At 41.8% G+C, this 22,609-nt stretch overlaps 1 protein-coding gene across 1 annotated transcript; it reads left to right on the top strand.

Annotated features, from left to right (window-relative positions):
• The first annotated feature begins 1,403 nt into the window (after positions 1-1,403).
• On the top strand, positions 1,404-22,564 carry LOC128754613 (complement C3-like). The gene is made up of 43 exons (XM_053857345.1): positions 1,404-1,558; positions 3,206-3,401; positions 4,102-4,264; positions 4,852-4,928; positions 5,009-5,097; positions 5,239-5,321; positions 5,397-5,484; positions 5,562-5,664; positions 5,808-5,928; positions 5,999-6,114; positions 6,319-6,465; positions 6,647-6,743; positions 6,808-6,908; positions 6,981-7,169; positions 7,307-7,462; positions 8,829-8,958; positions 9,593-9,661; positions 10,010-10,207; positions 10,284-10,404; positions 10,969-11,057; positions 11,130-11,269; positions 11,375-11,587; positions 11,659-11,722; positions 11,786-11,875; positions 11,942-12,148; positions 13,606-13,684; positions 15,545-15,704; positions 15,780-15,875; positions 16,037-16,187; positions 16,579-16,664; positions 16,917-16,994; positions 17,066-17,221; positions 18,065-18,127; positions 18,219-18,300; positions 18,483-18,531; positions 18,792-18,882; positions 18,945-19,034; positions 19,102-19,204; positions 19,284-19,373; positions 19,944-20,036; positions 20,114-20,197; positions 20,380-20,524; positions 22,174-22,564. Exons 1-43 carry the CDS (start codon positions 1,431-1,433, stop codon positions 22,313-22,315), a joined length of 5,013 nt encoding a protein of 1,670 aa, XP_053713320.1. The 5' UTR covers positions 1,404-1,430; the 3' UTR covers positions 22,316-22,564.
• The last annotated feature ends 45 nt before the right edge of the window (positions 22,565-22,609 follow it).

Raw genomic sequence — 22,609 nt, forward strand, 5'->3', positions numbered from 1 at the left:
CCAAACCTCAATTTGAGGATGAAGACTTCAAAATGGGGTTTCAGTTTGGTTCAGAGTCCTGGTTAAGGTTAGCCATGTTATTTGGAGGGGTAAAAGTTGAGGGTGAGAGGCTGGGGAAAGGGTTATGGCAATGACAAACCCCATAATGTCCCCACTGGGATAGCAATACAGATGTGTATGTGTGTTTATACATGGGCTAGTTGAAGCACCTTTCTCTAACTGATGCAAACTTTGTGTGCAGTAAAGGGGAGGCCTTCCAAGTCTACCTCAGGACATGCCCAGAACATTGGCCTCTTGAATGTCATTGAGAAAAGCAATCACAGAAGTGCAGAAGTGCAGACGTGTGTGACGTTGAGGTGGAAGACGTTCAGGTATTCCTGAAACGTTGCTAAAAGGTGAGGTCACCATCGGTGAGCAGCAGTATGGTTGAAGAGATAACGCTGTGGTGTTTATAGCACGGTACAGAAAAGGTGAGGAGTCACGCTGGTCAAAAACATGAAATAACTCGTGACGTTTGAATGACCTTTATTGTCCCTTTGTCACCCAGGCTTGTACCCTGAGTGATCTGTTGCCTGACATAAATTTTATCATGCTGCAGTGCTCTGGGAGAACAAGTTCATGTATGGGAGAAGGGATATGGCTTTGGGTGATTTGTTTTGCTTTAAAAATACATACGACAGACCTATTTGTAATGTGACTGTGACATTTCTTTCTAGCCAGTGAAATTGAATTGATATATTAAAAAACAAAACAAAAACAAATAAAAACATCGTCTCGTGGCAAGAGATGAACATTTTTTGAATGTTTTTAGGAAAGTTATTCTGGATTATTGTGGGAACATAAAGTGAACCTCCAGCTCAGAACATTTATATTTTTGGTAACATTCTCATAATGAAGTATTTTTAGCCTATTAAAACTATACCAAAAATACAGACCGACTGCAGAAGGTCGAAGTCTGAAAACACTTCTTTATGGATGGCATCAGAGGCAGGATGGATACTTGAGGAGATTACAAGAGATGTACTTAGAAATGGTGTACACTTGTACACTGTCAGAAACGTGAGGGTGCGCACTGCTAACCCAAGGAGCAAAATTTCTGTGAAAGATCTTCACATGGTCAACTTGTATTTAATACTTCAATACCAACATCTGTTGATGTAACACACACGTATTCTTCTCGTTTAAAAAAAATCCCCTGATTTTGATTTAGAAGTATTTTCAAACATTTATTAAAAATAGAAAGCTTTTGGTTTCCAGTAAGCATCAGTTTCATTAATTTTTTTTTTGTTTGTTTTTTTTTGGGTTGTTTATTCTGTCCGTGGTCAAGAGCCTTTATCAATGGTGTTTCTCAACTGCTGCTGGGAAGCCGTGTTTGTGTCAGTACACAGGAGGAGGGGCTGATGGAATCACCGCAGAAGATAAAAACCTAGATGCACCAGAGGTGGACAGATTCCATGACAGCAGCTGGACATCACAGCAGGATGGGTGGAAGTGGACTGTGGCTGCTGGTGCCTGTGGCCTTTGCCTGCTTCTCTTCTCTGGCAGAGGCAGCTCCTTTGTGAGTGTTGAATTAAAGCAGAAATAAATCAGATTTTGACATGAACATATTATTTAGAGATTTTCTGTGATGTTAGGTTTCATATTGAACAGTTAAAAAATTACAGTCTGGTTCTCTAGATATTAGTATAATGAACCTCGAGAAGACTTTCTCTGGGCGACCCAATATTCCTGTGCGTGTCCTCGCGGTGTTGGTCTTTAAATTAGTGACTAGTTACAGTGACTGGCTACTTCTTTCGAAGACAATGTTTGGAGGAGAATAGCTGTAGAGATTGTATATGATGATGGTGTTGTCGTAACCAACCAAATAACATTTTGTGCCACTTATTCGCATTGGGGTCAGTGTGCAAGGACCTTAAGTCAGTTACTTGTTACATTCAATCTAACTAGTTACTACAAGAAACATCCGACTTATGACCTGTTTGACTTATATCCACCCGTACTTATGACCACGGTCAGCAGCAGATGCTTTTTTTAAATTCAATGTCTTGCACCGCAGCACGTAGCATATCGGCAACACGTATGACAGCTCACTATCCCAGCATCTCACTCTCACACAGCGATCTAACACTACAGTAGCAACTATAACTCTCACATCGGCTATTTTGAATGGCATTCGACTTATGTCTAATCTGATTTACGACCGGTTGGTCGGAACCAATCCCAGTCGTAAGTCGGATGCTACTTGTAGTTACTTTTTTGCTCTGAACCCTATGAAGTATTAATATGTTGCCTGCCTAACTGAAGAGCCAGAGAGGCCGCCAGTCCTCTGGCTTTCAAGTCATATAAGACCTGCAATATTTCCAATCCTACCACAAGTGTAATGCGCCACCTAGCGACCTGAATGTGCAGTGGCAGTGTGGGTCATGTGAGCGCAAGAGAATGAAGAAAATGTAAAATGCTGTATGCTGAATGATTTCCATATTTATTGTAGACATAGAAACAAGCATACAATATATTTCTTGCAGTGCAAAAGTTTTACAGTGCCACAGACCATTTAGCTGCTGTGGAAGTCAAATAGTAATAGTGCCAAACTGGTGAAAGAGTTCCAGACTGAGCAGTGCAGGGTCAAAATCTGCTTCTACTTTAAAACAGGATCTTTATCAGGGGATCAAATGGATTACACATTGTTTGTCCAGTCAGCGCTACAGCAAGGCAGTCTAGTCTAGTCTAGTCCAGCTAAGTTGGTCAAACCCTTGAAGCTCTTTCCAAGACATTGGAAAGTCCAAATGATGGAACAGAACAGGGGTAAACATGGATAAAACAAAAATATGCGAATAACTCGGTAAAAGATGAAGAGATTTCCATATTTTTATAAATAAATGGTCTTAATTTTTTTGTTCACTTCAGTAAATGGTTCTGCAAAGCATTTCCTTTCTTGCCTGAGCGCAGTTAGTTCTGGAAAAAACTGCTGCCACCTGCTGTTCCTTTGGGCTTATTGCTATCAACCGTATTAAAGGTGATAATAGAGATATTGAATTACAAAGATGAAGTGAATGTTGGGAAATAATGTTGACCATGACAAATACATTCAAATAATAAAAGCATTTCGATGAGGGCCTGCACTCCTGAGTGATTTTTAGCTTCATTGTATTTTAAGTTTTAAGTTTAACTTTGTTGATTTTGTGGATCTTTTCTTGCTCTGCAGGACGCTGATGTCAGTTCCCAGCATAATGCGAGTGGGCTGGCCTGAAAATATCTTTGTGGAGTGTCAGAACTGCTCTGGTGGTGAAATCGGGGTCAATGTCTACGTCAAGGATTTTCCATCTAAAGCCAACATTCTCGCACAGACCATGGTGAACCTGAACACAGGAAACGGTTTTCAGGGACTCGCAGCAGTTACGGTAATGTGACACAGCCATGGATTTCCTCTAGTCAATGTCATCAAGTCAAAGTATCTTTAAATTGGTCACATCTACTCATCTAAACCAGTAGGTAAAGCTCTAGATCTACAGTTGGAAGAGTCATCGAGGAAAAGAGTGTTTTCTCAACAGCAGTCCTCCATGACAGTGACACCTATACTTTTGAAATCAAAAGGTTCTTGGTGGTCCAGCAGGCAGGACATTGTGGAGAGCCTACAGCAACCTCAATATTTCATATTAAAATGAATAAACCAGTCACAAGGTAAGGGACTCGTTCATGGCAGCCATGGCCTTCTATTTGTATGAGATTCGGGTTAAGGAGATAGCATCAAAGGTCAAGAGCTTCAGACCTCACTCCGACAGCTCCTCTGTGGAAATACCAAGAAGCTTCCGAACATGGCCTCATTCACATGTCCTAGGTCCGTACCAGAGGTTGTGTCATGCAGAACAAGCCAGTACCAGCTGGGATGCGTGCAGCAGGCATCCTGACATGAAGCCATACAGAATCTGTATGGAGGACCATTGTGCATGACGCTACACTGATCTCTCAGTCGCACAACAGAATAAGAATCCTCTCAACCCAGAGTTCCTGATGTCATTTTTAGTGCTTTCTCAGGCACAGTCTCTGTCATGGCTTTCTTTTGCAGTCCACATTTCTTTTAAGACTTTCTGGTGGTTGCAGATCCCTGTCGAAGGCTTCAGCCACGATCCCAATGCAAACCAGTTCGTGTACCTTCAGGCCCAGTTTCCTGACCGACTATTGCAGAGAGTGGTCATGGTCACTTTCCAGGCAGGCTACATGTTTATACAGACTGACAAGACCCTCTACACACCCAACACCAAAGGTAAGACCTGCTCAGCAAAGGTTTCGCTCACGCAGTTCCCTCTACTGAGCACCAGAGTGAGTCAATGAGTGAAGTAGTTTGTTAACACATATATTAACACAGTGGTTCCCAACCCCTGGGCTGGGGACCGATACCGCTCCATGGATTAAGAAATAATTAATATTACTGTTTTGTGTATTATCCCCTGGGACTGTCTTATTGAGGAGAAACAAGCTCAGAGCTCCCATTGATTGAACAATATGGTGACTTAAAATTTTCATTTATATTTGGTTTTGTGGTGTATATGTATGCTATTTTGACGGCATGTATAAACGTTACCATCGTGACCACAATCAGAGAGCGTAAGGGCACTGGTGGAGAGGAACAGAGTTTGTGAGTCTTCGTGGGCACACAAACATGCACACGGACGGTTCAAAGTGGCAACATCATACTCTCCGGGCTGCGTTTCAATGAAGAAGTTCTTTCTGAGCTGTGTGTTGCAGAGTGTGGCTTGCAGTTCAGATGGTTTTGCTTGTGGACATTTGAAAACAAAAAACAAAAAGTGCCCACTATTTGAGTTGTTTACAGTTGTTTATTTCTTGTTTCAGTCTACTACAGGGTGTTTGGTTTGACGCCCCAAATGGGAGCTATAGAAACAGATGCATCAGTGGCCATTGAGATTATGGTAAAGAATATTACATTTGAGGTTATTGTCTTTGTTCCTGCTCACCAGTTGCTTGCTTTGTCTTTTTTGATTTCTTGAAGACACCTGAAGGACATGTTGTGCATGATGATCAAATCGCTCTGAATTCGGGGTTACTGAATGGTGAATATCAACTGGGTGAATTAGTCAGGTAGGTTTTTACTTTAAACATGCCCATCTTGTGACCTCACACGCATGTTGAAGAATGAACAGTCTCAGTATCAGTAACCCAGAGATCTGTTTATTTAAAACACTCAAGTTTCCTCAAAGTCTCATCTGTTCTTTTCTGCAGCCTTGGAGTGTGGAAAGTTGTCACCCGGTTCCAGGGCAGCCCACAGAAAAAGTACTTTGCAGAGTTTGAGGTCAAAGAATACGGTCAGAATTTTATATATCTCCCTCATAAATTCGTTGCATGCAAATCAAATGTTTACTACATTTTTTTCTCTGCAGTGCTCCCCAGTTTTGAGGTTAAGTTGAAGAGTCAGCGACCATTTTATTTTATAAACGAGCCTGAACTTACTATCGACATCCGAGCCACGTATGTAAAGAACTCTCCTTACATTTTTGCGATTAACTCTTTGAATGGTTGTGATATTTGTTTGATATAATGTTTAGGTATCTGTTTGGAAAAGAAGTGGACGGCGTCGCATATGTGATATTTGAGATCGACACAGAGGACCAGAGGATCAGTTTGCCAGGTTCACTGCAGAGAGTTCAGGTAGGTTTTGCTTTAATGCACTGAAAAGGTTTGAATGTTCGGTATGATTCCAGACTCCCCCACAAAAACCCTCCCCATGCTCTTGTAGTCCTTCCTCACGATCCCACTTGAGGTCAACTCTTGGTCTGACCTTGTCTCATCAGATCGAGAAAGGCAAAGGCACAGTGACTCTGAAGAGAGAGCACATCACCCAAATGTTCCCGAACATTCAAGAGCTGGAGGGAAAATCTATTGTTGTAGCTGTCAGGGTGCTGACATCGACGGGTAAGAGAGTTGCACGGACCATCAAGTCCTCAGCAAAACTGAGGTTTGTATCTCATCCTATCTTGAACAGGCAGTGACATGGTGGAACAGGAATTGAAGGGGATTCTAATCGTGTCATCACCATACACCATCAACTTCAGAAGAACGCCCAAATACTTCAAACCATCACTGTCTATGGATGTTTGGGTGCGTTGTGATCCCGTCTGGTCTGAACACCATTTGTTGACTTCACATACAAATGGCTGAACAAATATTGATGTTGAAAATAAAATATGAAAATATTCAATATTGATTGGACACTTTGGGGTTGGATGGATAGACAGACAGACAGACAGACAGACAGAAAACAACATTTTCAGGTTTTATGACTCCTTTAATTCCAATGGCTAGGTTGAAGTCCTCAACCCGGATGGCAGCCCTGCGGGGAATGTTCAAGTTACAGTGAATCCTGGCCGGCGTCTGGGTGTTACCAATGACGATGGCATTGCCAAGGTTCCAATTGATACCGCTTCAGGTGACACAAGACTGAGGATCAGTGTAAGTCGGAACCTTCCAGCTCTTCTTAACACTCCTCATCATCATATCATGAGAACCAGTGTATTTGTTTTGTGGTTCACATGACTTTTACCTGATGTTCAAGTAAATATAGAGGTTTAAATGTTTTCTGATGGTCCTGTTCAATACATGAGGCGTATTCTTGTTATGTCTGACTAAACAGGCAGCAACAAATGACCCCAACATTCAGGGCCACCAAGCGACAGCTACCATGGAAGCAACAGCCTATCAGTCCAACAGCCGCAACTATATCAGCATTTGTAAGACTATACACTACATATTCTCAGTGACTAGAAATGGCACTGAAAGTTCCTTTTTTTAAAGCGGTGAACACAGAAGCCAAGTTGAAACTGGGAGACAACATGAAAGTCACTTTGAACATGAACATGCAGAACAACAAAGACAACATCGACATCACAGTCCTGGTGAGAGTTTGTGTGTCTGTATGAAACCTCTCTTAGTCGTAAATCTCTTGTGAAACATGGATTTCTGTGTAGCTCATGAGCAAGGGACAGCTGGTGCGCTCCTTCCGTGAAAAGAAACGAGGCATTATGGCAAACCTCATCATTCTCATCACCAAAGAGCTGGTGCCGTCCTTCCGAATCATTGCTTACTACCACGCCGCTGAAAATGAGCTGGTGTCTGACTCCATTTGGGTGGATGTTCATGACACCTGCACAGGGACGGTAAGCGTGGTTCAACATATTGTATCTGCACTTGGAAATTGTCGCTATGCGAGCTCCAGTTTGAGCAGCAACTGAATTAACGTCACACCTATTTTATTTTTCTATTGAACTATGTTTCGCCTGTTTCTCCCATTTAGCTGAAGCTGGAAATAAATGGTGGCTCTAAACCATTGGAACCCAGCGTAATGTTTGGTCTGAAGGTGACTGGAGATCCAGGAGCAGCTGTGGGACTGGTGGCCGTGGACAAAGGAGTCTACGTTCTTAACAACAAACACCGGCTCACACAACAAAAGGCAATGTCTTGACTCTCTCTTCTGAAGTCTGAAATTTCTTGAGCTGGTGGAGAGACAAACAGTATTAGTCATGTTTAGAGCAATAAATGGACCACTACCAGATCATCTAGATCATCATCAAGTAACTCCTGATGAGGAGGGGCAGAGAAGAAAAAAGAACTTGTATTAACCACACTCTAGAACCACACTGAGACAATGGTCCCTGCAGTAGTTGGAGTGAAGATGTGGAACTCACTGATAAAGGAAATGACAAACCAGCACAACACAATGGTTTTCAAGAAGATCATCTGACACAAAAACTGCTAGATTACTCTGGGAACAAATGCTTACGATTCAAAGTAACTGAAGGTCAGCAACACATACTGTACAACACATACCGTAAAGGTCTGATACAAACACACATTTAGGAACATCAGGGACTAATTCAATGGAGGTAGATCTCTGACACCGACTCGTACAAGTGTTGTCTTGGTAACAGTCAAATCATGTTTTTCTGTGATCACATCACCTTTTTAGCTCTCAAAGTAACCCCGGTGCTCGCTCAACGTGGCACAAGCACGCGCTCAACTTCGGCTTCACTCGCTCAACCACATGCAGGTACAAAGCTTCCACAAAGTCAGCCAATCACTGAGCTACGACTTGAAGTTGTCTGCGCTCATTGGCTGAACTCCTCCACCAATCACAAGACGTTACAATTGGGAGGAAGGCGGGTCTTGAGGAAATGAAATGGTAAGTCAATAAAAATCTCACAGCGGTAGCTCAGTAGTTTTGTAACTGCATATGGTTGATTAAGTGAAACCGAAGTTGAGCGAGAGCGCACGACACTGAGCGAGTGGCAGAAAGGTTGAGTGCGCTTGTATGCATGTTTTGAGTGTACAATAACCAAGACACATTCGTACAAGTCAGTGGCAGAGATCTAGCTCCATATAATTCCTCGACCAAAACATTTACAGAACTCAGGATCTTGTAGTCAGCAAGAGCAGGTGACACATCTGAATCCATCTGTTCGAAATGCGTCTTTGACCACTGGAGGTCATGCGCAGTTGAGACCAGCAACCCAGCCGGCATTTTCATGAAGAGTACATGCTCAGATTTGAGTTTGTTTTTTGGGAAAGGAACAAGCGGCAGCTGCTCCAAAACAATTCACAACCAGATCTGTTAAGAAATGATGTTAGGAGACAACACACAAGTTACAAGTTGGTAATTAGTTCAGGATTGTGTTAAAGTAGTTACATTATTTTAATGAGACAAAGTGGTAAAAGTGATGATTTAACTGTTTTCAATGCAATGGGATTTTCAACTTTTGAAAATGAAGATGTTTGATCTTGAGAAATGTCAGTGCTTTGAAGCTCCCTCTGATGATCAGATTTGGGACCTGGTGGAGAAGCATGACACTGGCTGTACCCCTGGTGGAGGGAGGGATGCCATGAATGTCTTCTATGATGCAGGACTTCTTCTTGAGTCCAACACTGCGTCTGGAACCCAGCACAGGAAAGGTAAGCAGAGAGAACCTCTCTTTCGAGATTGATGACACATTTTTGAGGTTGATACTTTTGAAATAGTTTTGCCGTTCTGCTCAAAATGTGACCACAATGCAGAAGAAATGGTCAAGCCCATCGAGGGCTCCTTCGTGTTGACCACCATGTGTCACTCGCTAAATTTGTTGTAGTGTGTTATGTGGTGAATACAGTCATCCACTTGTGTTTAGATTGGTAATTGTGGTTTGTCTCTTTACAAACCAGTATTCGTCAATATATGGGTCAGTTTGGGATGGTTTGTGTTTCTGAATATGACGCTCTGTATGTGTCTATGAGGTTGATACAAGAACTTAAAGTGGTTGTCTTTGGAGACATGGCAAAGGAAAGGATTGAGGGAAGGATACTGGATACTGAAATGAGCATTAGAAAATGAAGGAGTCTCTTACTTCTTCATTAAGCAATAACATCCAGTGGTCAAGAAGCAACTGTGCAACAAATACAGTCTGTTCTTGACAACCAGAAGTGAAGGTGATGGAAACGCTGTAAAACCAAATTTTAAAAGTTAATCCAAACAAATAGTTCAATTTTCTCAATTCAAGCTCAGAAAGAAATAAGATGATTGTTCTTGAGTTTCACTCTGCTCCTGTTTCAGAGTTGAAGTGTCCAACGATCAGCAGGAGGAGACGATCCCTGACCCTGAGAGAAGTCACAGAAAGTTTAGGTGAACTCCATTGTTATGTGAGAAAGTATGACCGTATTAGGCCACACTTTTGATAAGGGAACATTTACTACCCTTTATTAATTATTAATATGTGTATTCGCAGAATATGAGTCAAACTTTAACCTGGAACAGCCAACAAAATTCCACTCTAAATGACACCATAATTACCATAATTACCTAGTATTAACTGTAAATAAACAAGTAGTTTATTAGTATTATCTGATCCCCAATCTGAAGTGTTACCCGGTATTACATTAATTTCCAAATATGGTAAGTTGTAGCACCTGGACAGAAAAGGTCAGATTTGTTATAATGTTTATTTATTTGTCTTACATTTTACATGTCCAGTGAGTAATTTTACAGAAAAGTTGGAGAAGGAATGTTGTCAGGAGGGAATGACACAAACCTTGCTGTCATACTCCTGCGAGACACGGAGCGAGTACATCACAGAAGGACCTGCTTGTGTTGCCGCCTTCATGTACTGCTGCACACAGTTAGGGAGCAAACAGGCTGAAATGAAGCACAACGCACTTCTACTGGCTCGTGGTAAGACAAAGACACAAAGATCAGCCACATGAAGTTCATCTAACATTATTCAATTGGATATATTTACGTGTTGCAGTTGACGATGATGACGACAGCTACATAGACAGTAATGACATTAGGTCTCGCTCCAAGTTCCCTGAGAGCTGGCTGTGGACATACATCCATCTTCCAGCATGCGCCCCAGGAGAGCGCAAGTGGTGAGATGTCAGGAAGTGACTGATTTTTAACTTCAATTACAACATCAAACTAAGATCAAATACTGGCGTAGAGTGAATGTTTAACTAATTTTACTGAATTTCCACAACTTCATTTCTAATAATTTGAATTTAAATAAATACATCTTCCATTGTTATTTAAGTTTTTAGGCATGTCTGAGGTTAGAACTCAGAAAAAGTCAGTTAAAACTGTGTTTTATAACGTACAAAATTGAAGTAATATGTACTTTAATTGCTTTCACGCACAATACAAAGACAGCACCGAAAATGAAGAGGAAACCTATGCTTTGAGTAGTCGCACAATTTATGATTTAGAAAATCAGAAATTCCTTTCAAAATCAGCAGTGAGTGAACAGAGTGAACTGAAATGTGATGCTTTTAATCATCTTAACAGTTGTTGCTCCCAATATATTTTTTTTCACTCCAGAGGATCTCCAAGAATAGAATTAATGGGAAAATATCACAGCTCCATTTCATTTTGATGACCTTAAATTTATTTTTGTGTTTTTGATTGTCTTTGGGTGACTAAAACATTTTTTCTTTCAGTGAAACAAAATCGATTCAGAAAGATTTTCCACTCCAGGATTCAATCACAACCTGGCAGGTGACCGGCATCAGTCTGTCCAAAAGCAACGGTGAGCACTTTTTCATTCATGTTTTATATCTGTGACTACCTTCATACCAATTTTCTGTATCTGATCTTGAAGGAATATGTGTCGGTGATCCACTGGAGGTGATAGTGGAGAAGGCATTTTTTGTTGAACTCAAATTGCCTTATTCAGCTGTCATTGGGGAGCAAATTGAAATCAAAGCAATCCTCCATAACTATCGGGACAAGGGTGCTACGGTAGGTCAATGATGCTGGACAGGGATGGATTGCATTTAAGTTTCTTGGAGATCCATTAAAAGGAGACCTCTTCTCATGGTGTCCTCCCGATCTGCTGTCTTCAAGGTGCGAGTGGATCTTATAGAGAAGCCGCATGTGTGCAGTTCAGCATCCAAACGCGGGAAATACAGGCAGGAAGTGACAGTTGGACCACAATCCACCAGATCTGTCCCATATGTTATCATTCCCATGAAGGAAGGAGAGCACCAGATCGAGGTCAAAGCTGCTGTGAGAGACACTGAGCTCACAGACGGTATCCAGAAGCCGCTTCGTGTGGTGGTGAGTGACCACAAAACAAATATTGCTTATAGTTTTAGTAAAATTAAAATGGTGTTGTCAACCCTATCCAGTCCAGAGGCGTTCTGGAAAAATCTCCTCTGATAGTGCATCTTGATCCTGCCAAAGAAGGTGTCGGTGAGTGAAAGGCTGCTGCACACTCTTCGACAGTATCACTCTGACTGGACACTGCTTCTCTAGATGGCAAGCAGACGATATCTCTCAACAGTGGAATCCCCAAGAAAGACATCGTCCCAAATTCACCCACCAACACATATATCTCAGTGACAGGTGAGGACAGGTTTGTGTCTTCACTTTGAATGGAAAATAAGATTAAAAATAACTTCCTCTTCACAGGCAGAGAGGATTTAAGTGTCGTGTTGGAAAATGCAATTCGAGGAACCGCAATGGAGCAAATGATCTCCCAGCCATCAGGCTGTGGTGAGCAGAATATGATCGGCATGACTCTGCCTGTCATTGCGACCTTATACCTGGACAGAACTAACCAGTGGGAAGATGTTGGCTTGAGCAAACGTGATGAAGCACTGCAACACATTGAAACAGGTAGGTAAACCTACATGACGCAGCAGCAAGAGAGTGCTATACGCACAAGTGCTGGTCTTGAAGAATCACAATCAACGTTATTGCCATGATCAGTGAGGATCCCACCAACTAGGTGCTTGTGCTTTGGAATAACATGCAAACGAACAAAAACACAATAATAAAATAAAATAAAAATTATAAAATAATCGAAGTATGTAATAAATAAATAACCCACGAACAAGAAGGGCTGATCACGAATTCATCAATCTGACGGCCAAGGGTAAGAAGCTGTTCCCGTGACAGCAGGTTCTGGTCTGCTGGCGCTGCTGTACCAGACGGTGATGGAGGAGGTGAGGATGGACAGGACGATGGCCATGTAGAACTCCACCAACAACTTTGTCGGCTGTCGTAGTTTTCGTAGCTGCCGCAAGAAGAACATTCTCTGCTGGGCTGATGAGGGACCTGATGGTTGGCTCCCATTTGAGCTCCTCAGTGATGGTGGTTCCTAGGAAGCAGAATGAGTCCACAATAGGAACGGGCGAACCAGCCAACATTAGCGAGGACAGAGGAGCTGTGCACCAGGAAACCAGCCGCTCCACCTTCCTCCGCCGATGATGGTGGTGTCATCTCCAAACTTGATCAGCTTCACGGACTGGTGGCTGGAGGTGCAGCAGTTGTTGTACAGGGAGAAGAACTATGGAGAGAGAACACAGCCCTGAGGAGATCTGATGTTGAGGGTCTGAGTGTCGGACCTTCAACATCGGATCGCAGCTGCATGACTGTGGCTGGTCAGGGAGTCAGGCACGTTGAGCTAGGGAGTCCAGATGCTGAACACGGCCTGCTCTAGAATGTGAGAGAGGAGGAGGAGGGGGAGACACTGCAGCTCCCCTACAGCATCACTCGTCCAAGTCTTCATGCTCCTCACAACAGGCTTTGCCAGCTTCAGCTTCTGCTGTGAAGGGGAACAAGATGAACCATCAGATGCTGTCAGAGAGTCCCAGTGCTGCCCGAGGAAGGGTGGAATAAGAGTCGAACTTCAATGTGTAGCAGTGATCCAGCATACTCTGCTCTGTGGTGGGGCATTTTGCAACCTGCCTGTGCCTGGGAAGCTCCTCACTCAGATTCACCTCGTTGAAGTCACCAAGTACAATAACAGGAGAGTCTGGGAAAGGCGAAAGAGCGCACCGGCACATTTCCCTATCCTCCTCAGTCTCTGCCGCCGAGCATATAGGCGGACTGACACCGAAACTAACACCAAAAATACTGGTAGTTAGTAAGACAGAGTGATAGCCCTGATATTGACCAACTCATCCCGCGTGTAAGAACACGCGGATGCACCATTAAAACATAAAATAAGCAAAATAAGACACACGATAATTCCAGGCCAGCTTTCGTCTGCGCCATCTGTTGATGCTAGCAGATCTCTTGGTTGTACAGTTCCACGCTTATGTGTGCCTCATTGTTTGACTTTTTTACAGGTTACACACATGAGCTAAAGTATCATAAAAACGACGGCTCTTTTGCTGTGTTTGAAGAGCACAGCAGCGGCAGCAGCTGGTAAGCTAATGCAGTGTGCCTTGACTTTTCACTACTTTTTCCAAGGGATGGGAAATGATCGATTTTAGCAATTCCAACTGATTTAATTTTATTTTTCAAAGAAATTTCACATACTATTCTACTTAACCAAAACTGATCAGTAACCATTGTAAGCTTTTTAAAGAGCCACATCAGGTTGCATTCCATTATACATATGAATTTCCCCACCGTGGAACAAATAAAGGATATATCTAATGAAAACATTTTGTTTAATATGTGGCACATATTACATATTATAAGTGTGCAAAGCTTGTTTAAAAATGTTCAAAATGTGCCAAGTGGATTTAGCATATGTGAAACAGGAATGTGTCGTGCTTGATTCATGAGCAACATGTATTAACCCTGTGCAGTCTGAGCCATGAAACAGTTGATAGCTCCAGTTCTTTAAAACTGGAACCAAGTGGAGCTGAACCCATGTCCTTGAAACTTCTGGCAGCAAGCACGTGGTGGTCCAACTTACACACAAAACAATAGAAGGATCAGAAAGCATGCAGCAGTCGTACTAGCTCATGGATAAATGCTACCATCAGCTCAAGCACCAGAATACATATTGTCAGGGGCTAGAACGTGAAGAGGAGACAAATGAGAGGCCAAGTCACCATGGGAGCCAAGTTGATCAGGCACTGGAACCAGCAGGCTTCACAGCAGCACTAGTGAGCAGGTGGGAACCACGAATGCTGATTGGTTCCAGGTGACTGGAGAAAGAGGCGAAGGAAGACTGCAGACAAAATAGAAGTGGATCATGACCACCCCTTCAAGGAACACCACCAGGTGCTTTACCTGGGGAGGTTGCTGTGAAAGTCAGAGATGATGCAATTGTCCAGAATGAGTGACTGGGGGATCCATGAACGTTCTACTAGACCATATCCCTCCCAGTCCACTAAATATTAGACCCCCTGTCCATAAGGCCTGCTGTCCAGGATCTCCTTTATTCAATAAGCAGGGAGGTCGTCGATGGCGGTGGGAGGGCACCTCATACGTGGGGTTCAGAGGTCAGAAAGTGGCAATCGGAGGGAGACATGAAAGGTGAGGTCAGCTCCAGTCTGACAGCCAAAGAACTGACAATTATTTACTGGAGCTTGGCTCCAAGTCAAACACAAGGGGGCACTATAATAAAAAAAACTTGCTACAAAAGTCAAATTTAGTAGGCTCACAAATACTGGTACCCGAGTGAGATGAAACTGCCGTAGGTGGAGCGGAGTCAGAGGTGCAGGAGGTTTAGCTGCTCCGTAGCTGTTGAAAATGCCAGCCGCGCATTGAGAACACTCAGCGTGGTGTTCTCTGCAGTTGAAAGTCTGAACTCTCGTGCTTGTAATTTACAGTACAAGGAGACTCAGACCCAAAATTACTATTTAACAGCAAACAACAATCAAAATAGACAGAACAGAAACACACAATACACACAACTACCAGTACAGGCTCAGGGAAAATACACATGGCTCATGGAAAATTCTTCCAATATCTCATACACAAGACAGACTCTCAGTATACAAATGAAACCTCTGTTTCCTGCATTAGACAACCTCTTAGGATACAGCGTGAATAATGCTCTTTATAAATACACAAATACAACCACGGTCACCACTTTGACCAAATGTCTGTGGGAAACTGTGATGCACATTTTTATTATTTTTAAATGAATAAACCACAATCAAAAAATTGTTTCTGTCAAAGAATAGAACATACTTAAAAATAATACATTGAATCCGCACCCAGGTTTCTGGAAAATACCAATGCCTCTCTTTTTGCCATGTCTGAGGATGCATATGAGCGATGAAATGTAGATCCAACATGTCTAATTGGTTTTGTCTCTTCTGAAAGGTTGACTGCTTACGTAGTCAAGGTGTTTTCCATGGCAGAGAGGCTGATCCAAGTGAAAAAAAATTACATTTGTGATGCTGTGAAGTATCTGATCCTCACTGCTCAACAGCCTGATGGAATGTTTAAAGAAATTGGAACCGTAATCCATGGAGAAATGATTGTATGCATAAAACTACAGTCACACAACTCCATCCTTTAGCTCACTGCTAAAAGCCTGACTTGCTGCTGTATGCAGGGAGATGTGAAGGGCGGAGATTCAGATGCCTCCATGACAGCGTTCGTCCTCGTTGCGTTGCAGGAGTCTCATAGACATTGTAATGCGTCAATTGGGGTAAGCTTTTTATTTTTTAAATTTCAAATTTCATTTTTGCTTTCATGTTTTTAATGTTGTAATGCATGTAATGAAAATATATATTATAATAGATTTTTATAATTGATTTCAGAAGAGTCTGATTCTAACATGTGTTGTTGTTCTTTTCATTGACTCGGCAGAGTCTACCAGGGGCAATAGAGAAATCCATCACCTTCCTGGAGAAGCGCTTGCCGTCCCTCACTAACCCTTATGCAGTTGCCATGACGTCATATGCTTTGGCCAATGAAGGAAAACTGCAGAAGGATGTGCTCTTCAGGTTTGCAGCTGCAGGTAACGTCAAAGTACATTGATAATGCCATGGCTCATATGAACACGAGCAAAGCACTCAGAGAGCAAGCGTGCACAGTTAAAACCCACTGAGTATAGTCATTTTACAATATTAGATGATTTTTAATACCTGTGTTCGCTCACAATATTCACTTTCGGCTGATTTGGTGCGTTGTGGGTTTTTACATGGCCATCAACTCTCGCTTCTGTTTTTGAGGGAGCTCCATGTGACGCCGAGTACTGTTCAGGCAGGAATTCAGTCTTGAAAAGTGACGTGAATCTATAATAAAACACACAGTATGTGTCCAACTTAACCTCCTGAGCGGAGCCTAACAATGACAGCATCAACTGGATAATGCTCTTTGATGAACATGCATTAACATGTCTCCCTCAGACCGAACCCACTGGCCTACTCCAAAGGGGCATGTCTACTCTCTCGAGGCCACTGCTTATGCTCTTCTGGCCTTAGTCAAGGTCAAGGTAGGTGGCTTAAGTTGAATTGGGCTGGAACTGAATTAAAAACAAGCAAGCACTCATGAGAGAACGTACCTCTGCCAAGTCACTAATTTCCACCCACAATGTGATTCTTTTTTTTTAACAGAATATTTTTGCCCTGAATGAATTTTATCAATATTATTTGCAATGAGTTGGTGTATATATATATATATATATATATATATATATATATATATATATGAGAAAAATCAACATTCCATAAACTGTTTTGTTCAGGCTTTTGAAGAAGCCAAACCTATCGTGAGATGGTTCAGCCAACAGAAGAAGGTGGATGGTGGTTTCGGATCCACTCAGGTAACCCTGAAACTTTCCGTGAAACCTTTTGAAACAAATGATGATCTTCTGTCTGCTTTTCTTCCCAACAGGCGACTATCATTGTCTATCAGGCCGTGTCGGAATACTGGGCCAATGCAAGAGAGCCACAGTACGATCTGAAGGTGGACCTCATGCTGCCAGGAAGGTCCTTACCTGACAGGTTCAGTCTTAACAGAAGAAACCATTTTGCAACAAGAACATCCAAGGTGAGAACACACAGCAAGAGCAGCTCCTTCCTGTCTGCGGCGATGTTATTCCTGTGGTGAACAAAGTGATGTAATCCTCTCGATTCTCAGCAGTTCCTTCAAAAACAATCTTTTAAACTCCATCGAGAGCATTACCAACATAAATCTGAAGGGCACCCGTGCGCTCTTATGGCTCGGAAAGCTAAAGAGCTGCAACCACAAAAAAGTAGATTATTTGGGACAAAAGTCTTGTGTTTTACAGCTGTGGTTGAGTTGGCAGGGATTTTTTTATGTTTAGTTGCACTTCCCCACTGAATTTACTATCTTTAATCAAAGAAAACATATTTGACTCGCCTTGGTGCAAACATGAGACATTGTCAACCTGAAGTCAGCTCAGACATTAGGTCATGACAGATCACTGCCACGGCTTTAACGGAATGTGACGAATGAAACATTTACTTATTCCTGAGTGGGGAGCAATTCTAAGAGGTGTAAATGCAGGATTAGGTGGGTCGCTGAGTAGAGGCAAACATTTTAAGAGTTGTTTATTCATGAATTTGGAATTGGTTAGGGTTTGGGATGGGGAGGAGAGGCATTCTACCTAAATTCTAGTGCGCACAGTAGGCAGGCACCGTGGGTATGACATCATTAACATTGCATCAATGCTGTGAGAAATTAGTATCATATACCATGTCACTCTTTCAATGTAAAATGCAGCATTTAACTAGGTGTAACTTCAAAAATACAAACCTTAACATTTTGTTTGCAATCTGAAACCACAGATTTGACCAGAAGGGCCACTTAAAAACAGTCATCAATCCATACAACTATGACTTCATAATCCGAAAATATATTTGCCCACAGTTCAACGAGATAAACCAAGATGTGGATGTGGTCGCGACCGGCACAGGAGAAGCCACTCTGACGGTCTGTGAGCACCAGTGTTATTAATATGGTCCTTTAGCATCACTGTATTCTCCTCAACCATTCACTGAAGTGTATCTCAATGTCTGTCCAGATGGTGTCGCTGTATTACGCCATACCAAAAGAAAAAGAAAGTGACTGTGGGAAGTTTAATTTGTCGGTGCAGCTGATCCCAGGTAAGGGATTGTTCTTCCCTCGCACCACACCATGTTGAGAACACAGTGTTTAATAAGCAGCAACGATGAGGCTTTTAACTCTCATGTTTCTCTCCTCATTCTGTTCCTGTGTTTTGAAATTTAAACCTGACGAAACACTGTAACGAGAGACTGATAATGGGCTGCTCTTTTATCTCCCCCAGACACTGTTGAAGACGATGAAGAAATTTTCAAGTTGAGGATTGATGCTATGTAAGTGCAGACCACGTTTGACTTTGCAGCTCAGTTGAACCCAAAAAGAGTCAGTTATGAGACTGAAAAAACAAGATCAAGAATGAAAGTAGCCATCTTGTCCGTTCAAGTGAAGGAGGCTGCCAGATGTTTTTTGGCTCAGAGATAATAAAAATAAATGAGAGAAAGAATGAAAACAGATTGATCATGTCTAGGCTTAGTAAAGCAAGTGTGAATAAGAATTTGAGAAATGCAGTGTTTTGGGCCCCCCCCTCTGCCAGGTACAAACATCCAGATTTGGATGCAACCATGACAATTTTGGACATCGGCCTGCTGACTGGCTTCCTCCCCGAAACAAAGGACCTGGACGCGGTAATACCTGACGCACGTGTGTGCCAATGGCAACAAGTGATTCTTTATTTTCTTGAACCTAGTTGGTCAGAGGAAAGGCTGCAGTTATTTCAAAGTACGAGATGAACAAAGGCCTGTCGGAGAGAGGTTCTCTCATCATTTACCTGGACAAGGTTGGAGACCCTGCCGGTGTCTCTTTCTGTCCTCAGACTGTGACTCACTGATACCACGTCTCTGTAGGTTTCTCACAATCGTCCAGAAGAGATCACATTCAGGGTCCGTCGCACAATGAAGGGGGGCATTTTACAACCAGCTGCCGTGTCCGTCTATGAATACTACGACCGTGAGTGTTGCTGCATGTGTGCAAATGCACGTTTGTGGATCAGCGAATCAATATTTAGTCTCTAATGTGATTATTGCAGAGACGCCATGTATGAAGTTTTACCATCCGGAAAGAAAAGATGGAAAGCTGCTCAGGCTCTGTACCAAAGATGAATGCAAGTGTGCTGAAGGTAGGCTCAATCGTGCATGCATTTTGGCAGGCATGTGTCAGAAAAATATATGAAAACTATTCATGCATCTTCATTGTCATCTTTTTCTTGGATCATTTCGTTTGGATTTACAACCATTCTTAAGATTTCCCTATTAATTTCTATTACCACACGGCCTGATCCACATGGACAAGTTACTAGTTTTTAGTCGCACTATTATTTAAAAATAACTATACATCCATGTTCCTGTCCACTTTTGTAAATAAAACTTGTGTATTTCTCCAACTACAAACTACTCTCATAGGGAGGGTTTTTCTGTCATCGCATTTTTGTTTTCTTAAAAAAACATTGCTGCATTAACCATTCTTGAGACAACAGTGGTGTTTGAAAAATACACAAACTTCATTGCCAAATGTGTATCACAACCTTGGTGTATGTACATTTGGGTAGGGTTGTGTTGCGACGAAGACTACCCAAAATCCCTCCACATTTCAAGTGACAAAGCTTAAAATCACCTTAAACAGAACACTCTCTGCCATCGCTGAGCGGTTTTAATTTGTTTTGTTTGTCTTCTGATGTTTTCTCCTCCAGAGACCTGCAGTATGCAGCAGAAAGGTGAAATCAACAACAACCAGCGACTAGCCAAGCTGTGTGAGAGCACAGAGACCAACAGCATAGATTATGGTGAGTAACAGCGGCTTGGATTTGTACTTAAAGAGTACTCTGATGGCACAGATATAAACATATGTTGTTCCCCACAGCGTACAAAGTGTCTGTGGAGTCATTTTCCGATGCTTTGTCCACCGATGTTTACACAATGAAAATCATGCAAGACATCAAAGAAGGTGAGTGCGGCTGTTTTAACAAACTCTAACAGGTTTGTTCGAGTAAGTATCTATGAAAGTAAAATAGGGCTTCAATAATAATGCATGTTGTGCATTTAAGAATATAAGCAGCTTCCTGACCAAAGACACGTTGTTACATTTTGACTACAAAGCCTGTTTTCCATATTTTGGTGTCATTTCAGGAAGCCTGGACTTGAACATTAAAGGAGAACTACGCAAGTTCCTTGGTTATCCATACTGCAGGGGGAGTTTCGATTTGCATTCCAATAAAACCTACCTCATCATGGGTTCATCCAGTGACACACACAAAGATGATACGGATGGAACGTAAGTTTCTGATTTGTTTCACTACATGTGGATCCTCAATGACGTTCTGTTGGGTTGGTCATAACCAGTGTTGCCATAGTTACAGAAGTAACTGTGGCAACACTGGTTATAACACTTTCTGCTGCTTACTCCGGTTAAAGTTAAGTACTGTGGTTACTTTACTGATTACCTGACCTCAAAAGTAGATTAGAAGTTACATTTGTCAGCTGACAACAGCCCTTATTGCCTGAATTTCTATGGCCAATTTGAGGTTGTGTTTTTGAAAAAAGGTAACCTAAGAAGAACCCGAACCATTGGTGGCCCAGCATTTAAATCTAAGCTTAAAGACAATTAACCTGTCCATGTTGAGGTCTTTTTTTCATCACAATGTAACGTGTAAATGTATTTTGTTTTGAGACACTGTATAAAAACAATGGACCTAAAATCATACACAAGAAGCAAGAAATCAAGAAAGCGAGAAAGTATATTAAAAAATGTCCTCTCCCGAACCTTTAATAAATTAGAAAGCAACAACAAAGTCTCACTTGCAGAAATGTGCACAAACATGAGGTTTCTTAATTTGCATTCTGACAGCGAGAAATGTCGAAAGAAATAAAGGACAAATAGTGGAAAAAAAATACATAAAACACTTAATGTATAAATGTTGAAATAAAATGTATAAATAAATCAATACAAATACCCACAGAAAGCCCCATTCTTCAACAACAGTAAAATCTGATATTTATTTATATATTTCGACATTTTTACATTTAGTTTCACATTTAATAATTTATTTATACATTTAGTCACATGGTTGTATACATTTATTTATATCATCTTTCATAAAAATCAGTACAGTTTCTTTCTGCACCAAACAGAAAATAATTCAATCGATTCAAAATGTCTCAAAATTGATTTTTATGAATTGGTAAAATCTACTGACTCTCGGCTATTTTATCATGACGTGCAACGTCCTGATGTCACCGCACAGCTCGTTCTGGGCACAGACATGCAGGGCAAATGTCAAAACAAAGATGGCGGGGAAGGCCATGCTACCAACTCTGTCCACGCTTATGGCAAGTTGAGTGGACTCATGTTCGACTGAATGTCCCCAAACACGAGCATTGCAAGACTACGGTCAAGCACTTTGGCATCACAACAGATAAGCAGGCGCGTATTGTTTTTTTAGATTTTCATTCAGACAGCTGTGGCTTATATGTTGGCATTATTGCCAATCGTTTCACTTGATTCATGGGTGGGAATGAGGAGCAGAGCGCTGCCATCACTTTGAAGCAACGCAAACGTTGAATCACATTTGAACAAACCAGCGTGTCAAGACGATCACTCGACACCAGGGCCACCAGGTAGCCCACAGAGGCCAAGGAGGTAGGCCGTTAAAATAACAATAATAATAAAGATTTCATGTCATTACCATCTTACTATGTTTGATTTTGTGGTTCCTTGTTTTGTTACAACATTGGTAATTATTTGGAAAAATCAAAAATTATAATGATACCTGTTACATCCAAGTAAAGATATAGATGTATTCAAATTTGAACCTGTCCTCCAAGTACAGTGGGAGAAAAAGTTCTAGGACACCCTTAAATTCCCCTGTTACACAGTGTCAGTCGTGGTTCACTTCCTCATCATGGAGCTGTGTTTTGTCTCAGGTACCAGTATGTGCTGGGGGAGAAGACATGGATCGAATACTGGCCCTCACCCACCGAGTGTCAGGAGGATCTGCACAGGAGTGCGTGTCTGGGTATAAGAAAGATGGTCAACAAATACCAACTCGTGGGATGTGAGCAGTAATGTGTCCTGACATGAAATCAAACAAGAACCATCTTTAAATGATGTTGCTTCCCTCACTGTGTTGTGAAAAGTAAACATCAATGCTTTTGCAGATTGATCACTTCAATCCAGCCTCGCTGGATTCATTCCTGTTTTACTCTTATTTTATGTAAAAAGTGTCAATATTAGTCTGACTGACCTGTTTGGCACGGAAATTTAAGATAATCTTAAAATGGCCAGAAAATAAAACACAAGAAATTACGACTATAACATTGATTTTTTATTTTATTTTATTGATTTAGATCAAGTGCTACC

The sequence above is a fragment of the Synchiropus splendidus genome, chromosome 2 (assembly GCF_027744825.2).
Source record: "Synchiropus splendidus isolate RoL2022-P1 chromosome 2, RoL_Sspl_1.0, whole genome shotgun sequence".
In the NCBI taxonomy this organism is placed as follows: Eukaryota; Metazoa; Chordata; class Actinopteri; order Syngnathiformes; family Callionymidae; genus Synchiropus; species Synchiropus splendidus.